Genomic DNA, 18209 nt, shown 5'->3' with positions numbered 1-18209 from the left:
ATTGCCCTCCAAAACTACTGTCAACTTACACTCCCTCCAGTAGTACAGGAGAGCATACGCAACAAAATGTATCATTCTTTCTAGTCCTTCTCCCAATATAATAAGTGGAAACAAATCATTTATTTTAGTTTTCATTTGTTTGGTTTCTGATATTTTTTTTTTACTTATTGAACATATTGTGTAAATTGACAGTTTATGTTTTTTTTTTAATTAAGGTGTTTGTTTTCTTGTTAATTTTAACACCTTTTATATATTAAGAATAATAACTTTGTGATATGCTATACTTTTTCCATTTTTGTAATTTATCTTTCACCCTTCATGAAAGTCTATCAATCTCTTCCTTTAATGAGTTCTTCTTTCGATGTGCTATTTAGGCCTTCTAACTGGGATTATATAGTCATCTGGGTTTTTTTCCTATTCCTTTTATTTTTTCATTGGAGTATTTTGATACATCTAAAGTGTATCAGATGTGTCAATGTGTTTGAAATGCCATTTTTATCATATACTGTAAGGCCTTATATACTTGGTTTCATTTCTGAGATTTCTGTTTTACTGATTTTATTGTGGAGACAATAATGCTTTGTTTTAATTAGACTCAATTTAAAAAGAATTTTATTACCAGTAATGCAAATTCACCTTCACCCTTCTCTTTTCAAAAATCCCTGGGTTCTTTGTGCATGATTATTCTTCTGTATGGGGTATAGAATCATTTTGTCCAGTTTCCGCTCAAAAAATCCTGTGAGGGTTTTGCTATATACTGTTAAATATAAAGTAATTTGTGAGAAATTGATATCTTCCCTTCTGGAATATGGTATTTTCTACATTTAATCAGGTCTTCCCTTACATCTCTAAAATTTAGTTTTCCCCCGTATTTATTCTTATATGTTTCCTGGAAGTATAATGCTAGGTATTTTATATTTTAATTACTAACATGAAATGAATCCTTTATAAATAGTTTTTGATGACTATAGGAAAGCTAGTGATTTTTATATATTTATTTTAAAACTATCCCTCTTACAGGACTATGCTAACTTTAATCCTTGCACTATAGAAGGATCTCTCAGAAATGTGTAAGAAGGACTAGAAACATGATAGTGGCAGAAGACAATTTAGAAGCTATTGCTATAATCCAGATCAGAAATGGTGAGAACCTTATGGAAGGTAGCAATGAAGATGAAGAAATGTTGATGGGTCCTAGAAATAAAGGGGTGCAATTGATAAAATTTGGTGCTTAAGTATGTGTGAGGGTGAGGACAAAGAAGTCAAAGATAGTACCTGGTTTTGTGACTTGGGCAACTTACTTATAGTGGTAATAATAATCTGTCCTATAATTACCGGTATTTGAATTATAGGAAGGAAAATGAACATGACTTAAAGTGAGGGTGAAGAGATGATGAATTCAGTTTAAAGCATATTTAATTTGAAGGCATTGAGGTGAGAATTTGATAGACCAGTGGATAAATGGGTCTGGAGTTTATAAGCAACGCCTGGGCTAGAAATAATGATTGGATGAGATAAGCTACAGGAAAATATGTCAAGAATATGACAGGAGGGAAACCTAGGGAACACTGGTCTTTAAGGGGTGGGCAAAAAAAGTAATCTGGTGAGACATGTAAGAGCTGGGATGGGGAATCAAAGCCAATTGCAAGGATGAAAGTATAGATGGCACAGAAAGAAAGGAAAGAATAGGTAGTATTCAGTAGCTGATGATTTGAATTTGAGCTGCTTTATGTCTAAGTGAAGATTTCTAGTAGGGAATTGGATGTATGGATCCTGGAATTTAGACCTATAAATAGAATGTAGGGCAGTAATAGAGCTATAGTACAGGTAAGTAGCACGAGCCTCAGAAAAGCAGAGAAGATAGAAATAACGGTCTGGAAACAGATGAAAACCCAGGAAGATACCACCACTCTGATGCTGTGATGTGTAGACTTCACTGCTTCCACTGCATAGTGGAAGAAGGAAAATGGAGCTTTTCTATAAAGATGCTTCAATGCAAATGTAGGTGTAAATTGAGCCCTCAGGTGGAGTTAAAGGTTTGATGAAGCTAGAATTAGATCTGTCTAGTTTGGGGAGGGGAAATGGGGATTAATACAGTTCAATATTCAGAAATTGGTATGTCCATTCAGCCCCCAAGTGATGTCCGCATGGATCCCTTCTTTTCCCAGAGTTGGCCCTTTGATCTCCTCTCCCCCACCGACCTTAACTATATTCAGATACCAGAATGCTAATCTTCCTTGGAGTCTTTGTTTGGTCGTGGTAGAGAATCTTGCTTTTGTCATCAGATACACATATCGTCAAAGCATATGTCCTCAACAAAGTTAGTACATGTGCCTTCACTCAGGTTATTGCTACAAATGTTGACTAGTCCAGGGTGACTCAAGCATCTAAAGATCAACTATGATTTGACATAATTGCTCTCTGCTTAACCCTGTTAGCACCATCAGCCCAGGTGATTGCTTCACCTGACCTATCATCATATCCATTTTGTTCACTAACTTAAAAAAAAAAAAACACCACTTTGCCCATTTTGGAGAACATAGAGATTGTGTGTGTGTGTGTGTGTGTGTGTCACATTTCTATTCCCTACCTTCTTTATCCAAATTTATCTTGCTGCTCCCCCAACACAAGCTGTGTCCAGTTGAGCCTTTGTCAATCACTCAAATGTTGCAGTTTTAGTCCCTCTTCATTGCAGGAGCACATGCTTCAGTTAAAAATTTTAAATTCTAGATTTAAACAGTATTTTAATAGTATATTCTCCAAAATGTATAAAGGTGAAACTAATGCATATTATTTCAGTATCCAAGTATTTAAAAAGTAGGAGTTCTCATGTCAGTGCTACGGCTTATATTCTGAGGATTTATTCTGTTCACCAAATACTGCTGGTAAAGGGTTCCAGAGATCTGTAGCATTGAGTGAGTGAGGGTTCCATTCGTCACTCTCAGGTGTAGTATCAACTCCTGTCTCTGTGGAATTTCAGGTCATTCTCATGTGTATTCATGTAACTGAACCTGAAACTGATTTTACATGATAATGTATTTTAGGTTCCAAGAGACAAATAACGTGTTTGCATTAGAGACAGTGGGAAATCTTAGACAAGAGTGGGAACCATGCTTATTGGTGATAATAATGACTCCCCACCTTCATCCCAAGTATTTGCTATACATAAAGACCATCAGACGTTGAAGCCAAATGAGAAGTGTGTGTATTTGTGCACTGTGTCTGTTCATAAAATATGTAGTTACTTGATTAGAAATTTTTCAGTAATGAAAATTACTACCGTTATTTATTACTTAATATATAGCTGGCTTTGTGAGCCCTCTATGTGCATTGTCTCATTTAATCCTCAGTGTAATCATATGAGGTAGGTATTCTTATTGTCCCCTTTTACAGTAAGGAAGCTGTAGTTGATAAGGTCAGTGACTTGCCAAAGGTCACACAGCTAGTGGGTGGGAGTTTTGAGATTTGAGCAGTGACTCTCAGACTCCAGATGCATACTTTTAACCACCATACTAACCTTCAGTTTACTCAATTCAATAGTTTGGTTCTCTGTTTTATTTTGATAATATTACTATTATTATTAAAGCAACAAATTTGTTTTATAGGAACAAGTAGTGATGAACTTGGACAGCAGGCTTCTGATCTTCCCTTTATATATCTGCTGTAACTTCCTGTATATATCGCCAGAAAAAAGAACTGAAAATAATCACCATCCAGAAAATCCAGAAAACTGAGGATCTCATCAGCTGGAAACAGTAGCACTTTGTAAACTTTTTTGGCCAGATTTAATTTAATGGCCCTGCAGATATTCACATCTAAGGTGACTAACAGTGACAAAGGCCTTATGAACTGTTCAGATAATACAGAAGACTATTCTTATCCTCATTATATTTCTATGCATATTTAAAAAAACATTTTAAAGCCAAGAAAATATCTGTCAAACCGTTTGTTATAAAGATGTCGACTCATGCTTTTTAATTTGGCATCAGTAGAAAATTGCCGTAGGTAAATTTCACATTTCTCTGCAACCAAATATAGAGTTAATTTTTAGCTTGAACTTTGATCCTACCTAATGTTAGTGAACCTCGATTATCCATCTGTAAGTTTTATTTTTATTTGGCTAAAAGAATGCTAAAGGAATAATTTGGCCAATTATAAATGCTGTTTCAGTTGGTGTGTTTAAAGCTGTCCTTTAATTTTTTCAACTGCTCTTTATGATTCCTCCTCCTAGTCGAATATTCTTCCAATCTATATATGTTTTTAATCATTAAATTTTTTTTCATGGTTTTGAAGACTGAGGAACTTTTTCTTTAACTTAAACATTTTCATGCTATTTTATTTTGCTTTTTATTGATATTTAGCTTTACTAAGACTTTAACAACAAAAAAATCAGGTTCAGACTTTCAAATGAACTTGGATGGGGGAGAAAATCAGTTGGATTCTGAGGATATTCCTTTGCCTTACATGGTCTTTTCTTTGACATTCTGTACAACTCTATTATTAGGTCACAGATTATTTATGTACCAAATATTACACTTTAAACATTCTCATATTCTGTGATCTTTTTATTTATGTTCAAATTTTTTAAATTGGGAATCCTATTTCCTACTTAAGCTCAGGACTTTATAACCTCTGAATTGAGTGCCTTTGAGTTACACATGCTATTAGAAATCTCATAGTAAATGTAAATAAGGTCGGAGGATATCATATAGAAGCTGATAATAAAACATTAATATACAAATAGAACTTATTTTTGTCAAAAATGAGATGTACATTTGTCATGATTTATATATGTTGGTTTCTTGTGTTTACTGCTGTTTTGAAAATAGCCATGCTCATTGTCTTTCCAGTCAAAGTGAGTACTTTTTGTGGTTAATGTATATTTTTAGTATGTTTTAAGAAAAATGGGAATTACTTTTGTGTATCTGTACAAATAAATACTCATTTGGAAAAAAGAATCAGCTATTATATAAAATGACCAAAATAAAAAAATGAGTTGAAACCAGAATTTTTTTTCCAAGTTAGATTTTTTCCAATTAGATATAACTTTTAGAATTTATTGCTAGTTTTTCTTCCCTAGTGATATGTCCATAGATTCATAAATCACTTTTGTCCTTTCAAAATTCATCCTCATGGTAAATTTAAAGGAAGCTTTTAAATGCCTTCCCTATCTCTACCCCTAGAACTGTAGTAAAAAATCCAATAATTTGGCTGTATTGAGGCTTCATTTCTTGTTTTTGTATTTGGCTATAACTATATATCTCTTCCATGAGATGCTTTTGTTTTTTTCCTATCTATGGTAACATCAGAGGTTCCTCACCCTTACATATTAAAAAATATAAATAAATACCAAACAAATTGAATTCTTTGAATAATTGAATTTTTCCAAATCTTGGGAGTAAAGATACTTAAAATTTGAGTATATTAGTGAGTAAAATTATTTCATTTCACTTATATGAATTAATCAAATTGGAATTACATATGGTTCCTGTCCATTCTTTGTTTCCTGGCCAAATTGCTTATGTCATTCCCAGATAAAATAAATATTTGTTCAGTCATAAGTAGGTTGTGTTCTCATTGGAGAAACTGGTAATTGTCAGCTAGTACTTCACATTGATAGTAAAGATCTGCTTTTGTTTTCTTACCAAATACTTTAATGTTTGCATACTTTTCATTCTTTATAATTGGAATATTTTCAATAAAGTATTAAAAGTGTCAGCTGAAGTATCATATAAACTATTATATATGAAGGTGTTTGTCAGCTTTTGCCTTATAACCTTTGCCAAGTCTTTTTTTAAGTTGCAAGGGCTAGAAAACAATATTTACCCACTAATAATTATTTTTACTTGGCTATCAGTAAAGAAGAGGTCCTTAAGAGAAAATGTTCTAGAGTTCCATGCTAAATTATTAAAGAGAGATATGAGTGTACCTTTCCTTTTTTTTTTTTCTTAAATAAATTTGGCTTGAAACTTAGCAAGGTAGGCAAAATTAAATGAATGTTGTAGTCATTAGCTTTTTAACCAAGTGTTTAGCAGCCAACATTTTATCGCATTTCAAGTCTTTAAATAGGATTCATTGCCATCATTAATGAGCAGATTTCAACATCAAATGCAAAATTAGGGTTACCAAGAGTCAATTTGGCTTTCTAAATTTAAGTTAATTAAAATTAAATAAAACTTATTAAAATTTACTTCCTCAATCACACTAGACCCATTGTAAGTGCTTAGTTAACCACATGTAACTAGTGTCTACTGTATTGGACAGTGCAGATATAGAATATTTCCATCATTGCAGAAAGTTCTGTCCAACAAAGGTGATCTAGAATATTGGACTGTTAACGCTGAAACTATGTCAGGAGTTACATTCACTTAAAGATGAACCCATGTAAAGAATAGAAAGGATAATAGAGCCAGGGGTGCAAATGGTAGATAACTTGTCAATCACCTAGAACGATGTGTTGAATCATAATTTCAAGCAATGTGTACCTAAATCACTTGACTACATTCAAAAACAAAAGTCATTGTACAGTTTCATCCCAACCACAGAGTTTGCAGTTCTTCCCAAAGTCCACGGTACAGGGATACAAAAGCAAAAAAACCTCAAACATCATCAATCACTGTTAACTAGTGGTCAGACTGCATCTAAATTAGGGGGGGAAATTACTGACTCAACAACGTGCATCCATTTGTAATGATCAAGTAGGATACTTTTGTAAAGGCTGGTGATTTTACATAAAATAGGACTAGAAGAGGTGAAACAAAGTTTAACCAAGGCTAAAAATAGTACATTTGCCGGAATCACAGATGGTTAATGTTGATTCTTATGTAGAGTACATACATACTTTACAGCTTGCCTTTACTGAAAAATTGCTGTCTGGTTGGGGAGGGAAGTTATAAGCCAGTGTGATTACAAGTGTTGACAGTACCCCAGCCCTACTCCACTCAAAACCCATTAAAATGGCCATTAGAATGAGAGAAACTCAGGTATTGAAAACAGGATTTTTCTTCCAGATACAGTGCTGGATAATCTGCATTCTGAGAGCGGGCAACTTGATCAGTAAATAAGGAAGCCCTAGCAGAATACAGTTTCTATCCCACATCTTAAAGGGGGAGGAGCCACTTAGAGACATACCACTTCTTTTCCTGCCTATGGTTAATCTCAGGGCTGTCCCTTTAGGAAACTTACTCCTTTGGTTTTTTTCTTTCTCTTCTGTACTTTGCTTTTTTTCCCTTTATACTCACACCAATATTTTAAACATGCTTAAGTTTCTCCCATCTTTGAAAAACCTTCTACATTTACCTCCACCCACTGCCATATTTTGCCCTGCATAAGCCAAACTTCTCAAGAGGGTTTTATGCAGGGAATTCCCTGGTGGTCCAGTGGTTAAGACTCTGCTTTCACTGCCTTTCACTGCCATGGACCTGGGTTCGATCCCTGGTGGCAGAGCTAAGTCGTGTGGTGCAGCCAAAAAAAAACCAAAAGGTTATACAAGTTCTCTCCACTGCAAAAGCCATTCACAACCCAACTCCACTAAAACTGAGTCAGCAAAGACTTTGTTGCTAAATCCTTTAGGTTAGATGTGGGGTTTTTTTTCCATTCCTTTTAACATTTAAAATTAACCGCTTTGTTCTCCTTAAAAACAGCAGCCTTCTCTTAAAACTTCTCTGACCTCACACTCAATGGGTTTTCCTTCTCTTTCTCTGGCTCCCCCTTAGTCTCATTTTGGGGTTCTTCCTCTAGCTGTCTCCAGGCCCTTTTCTCTCAGCCTCGCCGGGGTGGTTTCATGCACTCTCATGGCTTCAAATGAACATCTATGTTCCGACGATTCCTTTTTTTTGGAATCAAAAAATCAGCCTAGATCTCTCTTCCAAGCTCCAGATAACACATCTAGTTGGCATCTCCTTTTGGATGTTCAGAATGGCACCTCGGATTAGTATGTCCAAGATCTGAACATATATGGTCTTTACCCAAAACTTACATTATGTACCTTAGCAAATGATGCTACCATCTACCCAGTTGCACAAACCTGGATGTCATTGTTGAATCTAAAATTCTATCATTCTCTGCCTCCAAAAATCAAGTTTTTCCAGTTTTATCAATTACTTCTCAAATTCAGCCACTTTTCACCTTACCTACTGCTAACACTCTAGTACAGGCCACTGGAGTTTCCAGTCTAGATTATTGTACCATCCTCCCTAGGTGTTCTCCCCCTGTAGTCACGTCTCCAGTTACCCAAAGTGTTCTCTGAATAAACGCAAATGTGATTCCCTCCGGTCCTCAAAGCCCTTCAAAGGCTATTGCTTTTGCCTCAGGATAACTCTACCATAGCTTACAAGGTTTCTAGTCTTGTCTGTACATTCCACTTCTTGCTGCCTAGGTGGCTGCCATACTTCTTTAGTTCTCTACTTTTAGCCTGTCTGCTCCCTTGCCTCTTGCCCTGGCATATGCAGTCTCCTTTGCCCAGACAATCTCTTCCACCTGTCCACACCACAGAAATCACCCCAATTAACCTGGCTAATTTCTACTCATCCCTAAGGTCTCGTTTGGACATCATTTCCTCCTGGAAACTTTTCTTGAGAAGCTTTCCCCTCAAACCAGTTAGGTACCCACTTTATGTGCACTCATAATATCTTGTTCTGCCCCTCTCAGTGCATCTTGACACTGTATCCCTCACTGGACTGCAAGCTACTCAAGAGCAGAGTTGTTTTTTTCATTGATTAAATCCTCTGGCACATAGGTGTGCAGTAAACATTTGTGTGAATAATTGTATTAATCATGCCTTTATTTCTTTCATTTTCTGCTGTTTTGACATCTGGGGCCTTGCTGAGACTGCCCTTCCCAGGGCTAGCTAATTTCTAGAGATAGCAAAAGACTCCCCTTCTGAGTGTGCCTTTCATATGCAAACCAGCCAGGGGAAAGCCCGTACTCTCCAACCACCTCCTTTATCGAGCTCACAAGCCAAGGCATTTTTCCTCTGCTATAATGACCCCAGGGCCAGGTAACAACAGCTCTGGACAGCCCCTAAATCCCAAGGCCCGCTGTAATTATTCAAACTAGTCAGTCTTAAACCTACTTAGCCTGCTTCCCAGCCTCTGCTATTCCCTCCCACAAAACTCAATAAAAGCTCTCAACCATACTTTATTTCCCCTTTCCCCCTCTGCCTCCTGACCCACCCTAGTTCTTCCCCGGGTGGACTTAAAACTATTTGCGTATGCTGTGTTTACAATTGGTTTGGTATGAAATATTTTATGCATGTGGACAAGACAGTCGGAAAGAAAAATGGGGGGTGGGGAGGAATGAGAACTGTATTAGGGTGGTTTATATATGGCTTTTTCCAGACATTTCTATAATAACATCAGGCAACACATTTTAACGCCCACCGTGGACAAAGAAGATGGGGAAGCCACCTCGAAACGGGGGTTGAAAGAGCAGACAGGATAACTGCTCTCGGCGAAAACTCCAGACTCGGAAGAGGGGACATCGGGCCGGGGCCGCGTGACTCTGCGCAAGCGCATCACCTCCCGCCTTCCTTAGAAGCCGGAACCCTGGCGACTCGTTTCGACGCTTCCCAGGCTGCAGGGAAAGCTCAGTTCCCCGCCCTCCCGGAAGTTGTTGCATAGTCGTTTCCGGGGCGGCGTGAGGTTGGGGAGGACTCCGAATGGGTCGCAGCCGCAGCCGGTCCCCGCGAAGGGGTGAGTCCAGAAGCAGTTCTGAGGGTCTGGGGCTCGGTCGAAGACCCGTCTCCCATTTTGTTCCCAGTCCAAGGGCCGCGGAGAGGAGGGACCTTTTCTCAGGAGGAGAAGAGAGGGGGTGGATGGGGAACGAAGACCTGGGCCCTACACGTTTCAGCCCTCGGATTTGAAGGCGGTTTTTTTCCGAAGTTGGGGTTTCGCCGACCCTTTGTCGCCCTCATACAGTAACTTTTGTTGTACTTGTGGCTGGGGAATGTAGAGTCAGGCCACGGTTCCCTTCATTTCTGGGTGACCGATTGCAAGTCATTCAGTCTTCCTGCGTCCGAGTTCCCGTAATTAGACATTGGGGGTAATATTGCTTACCTTTAAAAACTGAAGTGAGAATTGATGCCACACTGCGTAACACTCAGCATGTGATACCGCCAGGTTCTTAAATGCTCAGGGTTTCCTTTCCAGTTTATAGTAGGGAAATCGATGGTTAGGAGTTTGCGTGCAGGGAGCTCACCTCGTAAGCTCACCTCGTAATGTCTTCTGGCCCATGAAGTGGGCAGTGAGAGGTAGAGAAGCCAGGACTTGGATCGGGAGATGTCAGGTAGTCCCTCGATTCTGCCCCCTCGTTAGTTTTTATCACCTTCAGCTAATCAGGGTTGATCTTAAAAGTTAAATGAGCCCTCGAGCCACAAAGGGCTATTGAGCACTTAACATGTTCTCAATCGGAATTGAGAGCTGCTGTTGAAGTCGAATACACACCGGATTTCTTTGATTTAATGCGGAAAAAAGAAAGAATAAAGTGTCCATTTTTTATAATGAGCACATGTTGAAATGCTAATAGTTTGGATATATTGGGTTAAATCTATACTGTTAAAATTAATTTCATGCGTCTTTTTTACTTTTTTAATGTGACATCTAGAAATGGCGCGCGTTATATTACTGTTGGTCGGCGCAGCATCCAGTAGATGTTGGAGGTAATTTTCGGCTCTACAATTTTGTATTTATATTAGAGCGTAGGCGGTCCCGGTCCACCTCCCGAGAGAGAGAACGCAGGCGCCGAGAAAGGTCCCGGTCCCGAGAGCGAGACCGGAGAAGAAGCCGCTCTCGATCCCCGCACAGAAGACGTTCCAGGTAAGTGCAGAAAATAACCAGAAGTTTTACCACAGCTTTGTAGTCGCTGCGCTTGACTCTGTTGTTGTCACTTACAAAGGCACTTATGATTTCATGAAATGAGGGGAACTTTATCCCACTTTATTCTAAACCTAACATTCGCATTGATAAAATGGGGTTGATAACATTCCACATAGTAGAGTTGCCGTGAGGAGTAAATGAGAAATAATACATGAAAAGCACTTAGCAAGAGTAAGAAATAAGTGTTTTGTATTTTTGTCTTGCTTTTTTATTTACTTTTGGTGATAATAATTTATTCAAGTATATAATCAGGAATGTGAGGGCTTCCCTGGTGGCGCAGTAGTTGAGAGTCCGCCTGCCGATGCAGGGGACACAGGTTCGTGCCCCGGTCCGGGAAGATCCCACATGCCGCACAGCGGCTGGGTCCGTGGGCCATGGCCGCTGAGCCTGCGCGTCTGGAGCCTGTGCTCCGCAACGGGAGAGGCCACAACAGTGAGAGGCCCGCATACCGCAAAAAAAAAAAAAAAAACAGAATGTGAGATCTTGGAAGAATCTTAGAAGTGGACTCTGGTTCTTTTTTTTTTTTTTAATAAATTTATATATTTATTTTTGGCCGCGTTTGGTCTTTGTTGCTGCATGCAGGCCTCTTATTGTGATGGCTTCTCTTGTTGCGGAGCACCGGCTCTAGGCACGCAGGTGTCAGTAGTTGTGGCTCACGGACTCTAGAGCGCAGGCTCAGTAGTTGTGGCGCACGGGCTTAGTTGCTCCATGGCATGTGGGATCTTCCTGGCCCAGGGATCGATCCCGTGTCCCCTGCATTGGCAGGCGGATTCTTAACCAATGCGCCGCCAGGGAAGTCCTTGGACTCTGATTCTTAATAAGCATCAGACACATTTGTTTGTTTCGTTGCTTTTTTCTGCCTTACAGAAAATTTTTTTGCCCTAGCTATACTGAGTGTAACTGATGATTAAACAATAAATAATTTTTTGCTAACATTCAGGGCCTTCTTCCTCATTCTGCTTTGGGGAACAAATTCCTGGTGCTCTAGAGCCTGGCTTTTGTTCAGCATTTACCTTGCAGGCACTCATGTATATCTGTGCTCATCAGCACAAGTGGCCGGGTATGTCTTTGTTTCTGACATTTTTACTTATTAAATTTTAGATCCCCAAGACGACATAGATCCACATCTCCTTCCCCTTCTCGACTAAAAGAAAGAAGAGATGAAGAGAAGAAAGAAACAAAAGAAACAAAGAGCAAAGAACGTCAGATAACTGGTAATGTTATTAGATAAATAACTGTAGGAAAAGTACAGCCATGTTTAGATAACTACAGTTATGATAAAATTATAAAAGTATAATTTTTGAACATTTAACTATTAAGTTTTTAATAGTGTTCATTGCATGTAGTTTTGAGATGTTGTTTTAGTTGTACCTTAGTTGCTGGTTATCTGGTGCTCTAGATACAAGGACAGTTAAAAACATGAGAATATTATATTTTGGAAGTATCGTCAAAACTAGTGTTCTGTCTGATATTAAAGATGGTCCTTCCTAAAGGCTCCAAGCATGTCATTTTAAAAACACTTATTTATTTATTTTTTGCTGCGTTGGGTCTTCGTTGCCGAGTGGGGGCCACCCTTCATTACAGTGCGTGGGCTTATTATGGTGGCCTCTCTTGTTGCGGAGCATGAGCTCCAGGCACGTGGGCTTCAGTAGTTGTGGCTCGTGGGCTCTAGAGTGCCGGCTCAGCAGTTGTGGTGCACGGGCTTAGTTGCTCCGCGGCATGTGGGATCCTCCCGGACCAGGGATCGAACCTGTGTCCCCTGCATCGGCAGGCAGATTCCTATCCCCTGTGCCACCAGGGAAGCCCCCAAGCATGTCCTTTTAAGCAGTCTCTTACGATGGAGGAAGGAGAGCGCAATCCTTCCTTGCCCCTTAAGTTATATGCTATCCAAATTGAGGAATTTCTATCATTAAACTCAAGTCTTTAGCTAATTGTTTAGTGTATTCTCTGCTGGTAAGCCACCTCTCTTTTTATATGTATAGAATGATAGAGTTTAAAATTTTGTCACTTATTTTTGTAGAGGAAGACTTGGAGGGCAAAACAGAGGAAGAAATAGAAATGATGAAGTTAATGGGATTTGCCTCCTTTGACTCCACAAAAGTAAGTAAAACATGTAGCCAGTTAAGTATTCTTATTTGAACTGATCTGTCCCATTTTTCCATATTCTTTTACTATCACTTGTAATTTCTTTCACTGATACAAGTTTTTTGTTAGAAGACAGTAACTATCTGTGTGAAGGGATTTGAAAGCAAAGAGAAGGAAGTGGTGAGCTGCCATTGGAATTCAGGGAGTATTTGCCTGGGATATTTGAGTTAGATCTTAAAGGGCCAGTAGAGGTGATCAGACAAAGAAGAGGAGGACGATGATTTGAAGCAGGGGGAAAAGCTCATGACAATGCCATGTAGGCATTAAAGAGCATAGAGTATTGTGGGAATTTCAAATTCAGTGACTAGTGAAAGCATGTTGGTGGGCTGGTGGCTATGAATGAGGCTAGAAATAGAGGTGGGAGGCAAATCGCAGAAGGCTTGTGATATCCTTAGCCATGCTGAGGAACTTAGAGTTGTTTCTTTAGGTGATGAGAGGAAGCAGTGGTTTTTAAGCAAGGGAGTCACATACGTGTGTTTTAGAATGATGATCTGGGGCTTCATGGAGGACAGATGGGAGGCTGAGAGAACTGCCGTCGTGCAGTGAAAGATGATGAAGGCCTGAACTGAGAGAGGGGCTGGAATATGGAGAACCATTCAGGAACCAGAGTTAGTGGTGGTGGGATGGAGGTGAGTAGTCAGTGATGACTCTGAAGTGTCAGGCTGATAGGGTTAACCAAAGAAAGGATTATAGGAAGGGGAAATGCTGTGAAACAGAACGAAGCGCAACTGCCAGATAAAGATGGCATTGCGTAGTTGCATGCATATCTCATAGCTCAGAAGAGGGGTTGACAGGAGTTTGAATGCTCTCTAGCCCTGACCATAATCCTGGAGACAATAAGAAAGTAGGGGAGGCAAAAGTGGGAGGGCTTGTGGAGTGGGAGATGAAGAGAGGGAGGGGGGAGAGAGATAGGGAGATAGGGAAGTACAGCAAAGGGGAGATGGAGGGAGAGAGGAAATTGAATGAAGAGAGAAGAGAGGATAGAGAGAGGAAGCTAGTAAGGATAGGCAGGGAGAGTGTGTGTGGAGAGAGAGAAAATATATTTTAAAAACTTTCTTTTATAGAATTTTAAGTCCTTTTAATTTTGCAAATTGAAGTTGAAATTTTTGAGGAGAGTTGTCAAAAATTATCCACTTCCCCTAATCTTGTGTTCCATTGAGTTGTGAACGGAGTGGGGTAATCTCAGGTGCTATAAGAGTTTCTTTCTAACTGATGTGATTATGTGGGGCTCCCATGTATTTTTTTTAAATGACAGTGTATGACCTAAGAGGAGTACCAGAGGCATGACGGTTATGAGGTGAGAAAATTAAGAATGCGCTCTTGTTCTCACAAATGGTTATGTGAACCCCATTTTAGAATTTAATGCAGTTTATGTCTCAGGTTTTTTTCCTGAATATACCAAATCCTTACTTGTTATTCAAAAGAACATTTTATGAGTGAACTGGTTTATTAATACATATATTGGGTAAATATATGGATAAAAATATCTCCAAAGTGAGACAACTAAATTTTATTGTTTTTAGAATAGTGAAGGACCTTCACTATTAGAATTCTTTTCTCTTTTGGTTTTACTGTTGCCGGATATTATGTTTGAAATTCCTGAGAATCAGATGTAAAGATGGAGCCACTACTTTTAAATGTAGTCTTTTAAATGTTTGTGTATAAAGGAGAAATTAAGTGAGAATTTATAGATCCCATAAAAATTATGGAGTACCACAAGAACAAATGATGTCAGTTGTTTTTTTAATGACATCTACAAGGATGTTAATTTAATTCATATGCAGTTGGCTTCATGACTATCAGTTACAAAGTCTCTCAGCTCATTTGTATTTTTCAGTAATGTGTATCTTGTGATATTTCATCATTAATCTATGGTGGAACCTCTTCATATGCCAACGTAGTCACTTATTTTCCCTTCCATTTTAGCATTCTAGAAAGTTTCAAAGTTTGGCTATGCTTATTAATGGATAATTCTCTATTCCAGCATGTAAATGAGAGGAGAGCTAATAATATACAACTCTGCAAATAGTTTTCAAAAATCAGAAAGCCTTTAGTAATTGAACTTAGTAAAAAGGTTAACATCATTTACTTTTTTTTCCAAGTCATGCCTACCTCCTATTCTTGGGAGGTTAAAATAATACACCTTAAGTAATTTACTCAGTATTCCCCCGGCCCCCAAAATGCGGTGAAAACAGGAATAGAAAAGGAAGACCAAATATACTTGTTTTAGCTCAACTTCAAATATATACCTCACCTGTGCATGCCAGTGGATAGGAATCCTTTTTTTTGGCCTAACACAGATATCTAATAAGTATGCTAAACAGGGTACACGCCCATGTGTAATAATAGGGGAGGGAGGTTATGTGTGTGTTCCTGCACATGCACTCATGGTGGCATTAACTGGCAGTGTTCATACATTTAACAGTCATTTTCTGAGTACCTGCAAGTGCAGTAGCCTAGGATGTGACAGTTGCAAAGGTCACTCACAGCCATATCCCTCCATCAAGCTCCATATGAGCTTGCAGTCTGATGGGAAATAACATCATGTATATGATGTTATACATCATGATCATGCAGAGTAGAAAATGCAGGGTATTGCGAGGAAAGCACAGTTAACATTCTGTGGGAGTTAGAGAAGAGGGTGCTTCCTGGCAGCTGGATCATTTGAATTGGGCCTTGAAGGATGCATAAGAACCAGATGGTTGAAGATTGGATGGGGGTCAGGAAGACAATTCAGGCATGAGGAACAGAAAGGGGAACAGGTTGAATCAAAAGACGCATAAAGGAATTACTGAAAAAAAAAGTCTGAGATACAAGTGATACAACATTAGCATCTGTTATTCTGATTCTTGATTTAAAAATCAAAACTTCAAGGCCTATGTAAGAAATGGGATTTAGATAGGAATGGTGACTGATTTGAGAATGCCATCAGTTAAGGTCATAAGTTAAATTTTTGTGAATGGATTTTTCTAGAGAAAATATCCATAACTTGTATTTGGTTTTGAAGAATTCTATGACCAGAAAAGGTGAAGCTCTGCTACCCAATTTCCCTGTATGTCTTGCATATAATACATATACCATGAGTGTTTGTTGGTCTGAATATTGGTTTATTTGCTTATGTGTGACTATAAAAAATGTGAACAGAGAGTTATAACGCTTGGGAGATCATGGGATATCATCAGGATCTGAAAATTCTTTCACTCATTGGACTACCTCATGCTTAAATGAATCTTGCCATTTAAGAGGGTCTGTGGGATGCAGCTCTTTGATCAAGGCATATAATATGTTCTTTCTCTGGTGTGTTGTTTGCTCGTTTGTGTGTGTGTTTTGTTTTTTGTTTCTTGCTTTTCTCCAGGGGAAAAAGGTGGATGGCTCTGTAAATGCCTATGCCATAAATGTGTCTCAGAAGAGGAAGTATAGGTATGCATAGCTGCCATTATTATGTTTGAACTAATATAAATTATATGCTTGGGAAAGAATTTTTTATGGGATAATGATGTTTGTAGGAAATGTAGCAGTTTTCCAAACAGTCCCTTACTTTAATAGTTTCCATATTGTCCCTTGTTTTAATCTTCCTTGTTTATATTCTTGTATGTTAAAATAGTTTCCCATTTACATGTGAACTAGTAACTATTATAAAGAAGGGTAGTTGCCTTAAATATTTTAGGGCTCTAAGTAGTTCTTTCTTTAAAATAACATAGTCTTAAGTCTTTAGGCTTTAATTTCATTATAATTCTAGGTTTTAAAATAGATTCCTCTTGAATTATTTACCTAACTTGATTGTATAAGGATTTCAACTGTAAATATCCTTCTGTTAAATATAGGTATATTTTAATACCACAGAACAAACCAATCCATACTTGAAATCTCACTGAATGAATGGAAAAGTCAAGACATCTTAAAACATTGCCTTTCTGTCTACATTTATCACTGATAAAAGACTAATATTCCAATTAATTTAGAATATGAATAGTGTGATTTGAGACTGCTGTGAGTTAAAGTACCAGAATCATCAACAGTCCATTGTAAAATTACTTTCAATTAAGGTCTTATGGGGAGAACTAGTACAGTGTGAAATCAGATTTGCTTGATGGGTATGTATTTTGAAACTCTTCTCTATTTCCTTAAACTAGCTAGGTGTTTAGTGTTACCTAAAATAAATATGGATTTTCAGTTGATTTTTTTAAAGTCTGTAGAATCTTCCCAAATAATATTGAAAGTATATTTCCGTACCTCTATTTGGATTTTAACTTTGAATACTTCTTGCCCTAGACTCTGCCATTTTAAAAATGGTTTATAGGTTTAATTTCTGAAGCAAGTGATTAGTTCTTTTATAAGACGAATCCAGAATTTTTTTAATGACAATAAATTTTCTCATCATAGGCAGTACATGAATCGAAAGGGTGGATTCAACAGACCTTTGGATTTCATTGCATGAGAATTGAAATATTGAAGAATGATTTTTTTCCCCTCATCTTGATGAGAACAGTGGATTTTGTATTTTGTATTTAATATGCATCAAAAACAGGATCACAGTCCCTCCTCCTTGTAAAGTAAGAAAATTTTATTTATGATGTGTGTAGTTCACTTACCCTGCCTCAAAAAAAGGTTAAATATTACATTTTTTTCCTTTAGGAAATTTCATTTGGGGCAATCATCAACCCCATTTTTTTTTCCTTATTCCTATGGAAACTGTATATGTCTTCTTCTTGGATGCTCTTTATGACTTTTTAAAACACATAAGAGTAATTTGGAAGTAAGTTTCTCAAATAAAGCAATATTTTTACCCTTTTGTATTTGATACTTTTATTACTAGGTAAAAGAATCTCCCTACACGTTTTCTTTTTTCATACATAGATTTAGATATCATGATTCTTTATAGTTTAAAAATTAGAAGAATGAAAAAGTATAACTGGATTTTTGTATCTTCTGTGTTTTTTGCCCCCCAAATACCATTTTTTCCCAATAGAAAAGTAATACATGCTTATTATTTTAAAAATTAAAAAAAAAAAACTTGGAAGAAATCAGAAAGTAGGGGGAAAAAGCCAAAAATCAGCCAATAATCTACCACCAGAATATTAATATTTTGGTATATGTGTTTCCAGGCTCCTATGGGTATGTATTTCTTGCCCCTACCCAAAGAGATCAGAATGTTTATGCCGCTCTCTTTTACTAATCTTTATACTCCCA

General features: G+C 37.8%; 2 protein-coding genes across 2 annotated transcripts in view; both read left to right on the top strand.

Annotated features, from left to right (window-relative positions):
- The window catches only part of GMCL1 (germ cell-less 1, spermatogenesis associated), a 48513-nt gene extending 43271 nt beyond the window's left edge, over nucleotides 1-5242 (top strand). Inside the window, exon 14 of the mRNA XM_079941523.1 lies at nucleotides 3606-5242. Coding sequence (XP_079797649.1) covers nucleotides 3606-3734 — 129 coding nt within the window. The 3' untranslated portion in view covers nucleotides 3735-5242. The remainder of the gene's footprint in view (nucleotides 1-3605) is intronic.
- A 4318-nt stretch (nucleotides 5243-9560) lies between these two features.
- SNRNP27 (small nuclear ribonucleoprotein U4/U6.U5 subunit 27) lies at nucleotides 9561-18209 on the top strand. The gene is made up of 6 exons (XM_079940796.1): nucleotides 9561-9692; nucleotides 10694-10814; nucleotides 11976-12088; nucleotides 12895-12974; nucleotides 16375-16439; nucleotides 17403-18209. The coding sequence occupies exons 1-6, from the start codon at nucleotides 9659-9661 to the stop codon at nucleotides 17455-17457; spliced, it is 468 nt and encodes a 155-aa protein (XP_079796922.1). The 5' UTR covers nucleotides 9561-9658; the 3' UTR covers nucleotides 17458-18209.

This window comes from Stenella coeruleoalba (assembly GCF_951394435.1).
Source record: "Stenella coeruleoalba genome assembly, chromosome: 13".
Lineage (NCBI taxonomy): Eukaryota > Metazoa > Chordata > Mammalia > Artiodactyla > Delphinidae > Stenella > Stenella coeruleoalba.
This window is presented reverse-complemented; position numbering and strand designations above follow the sequence as displayed.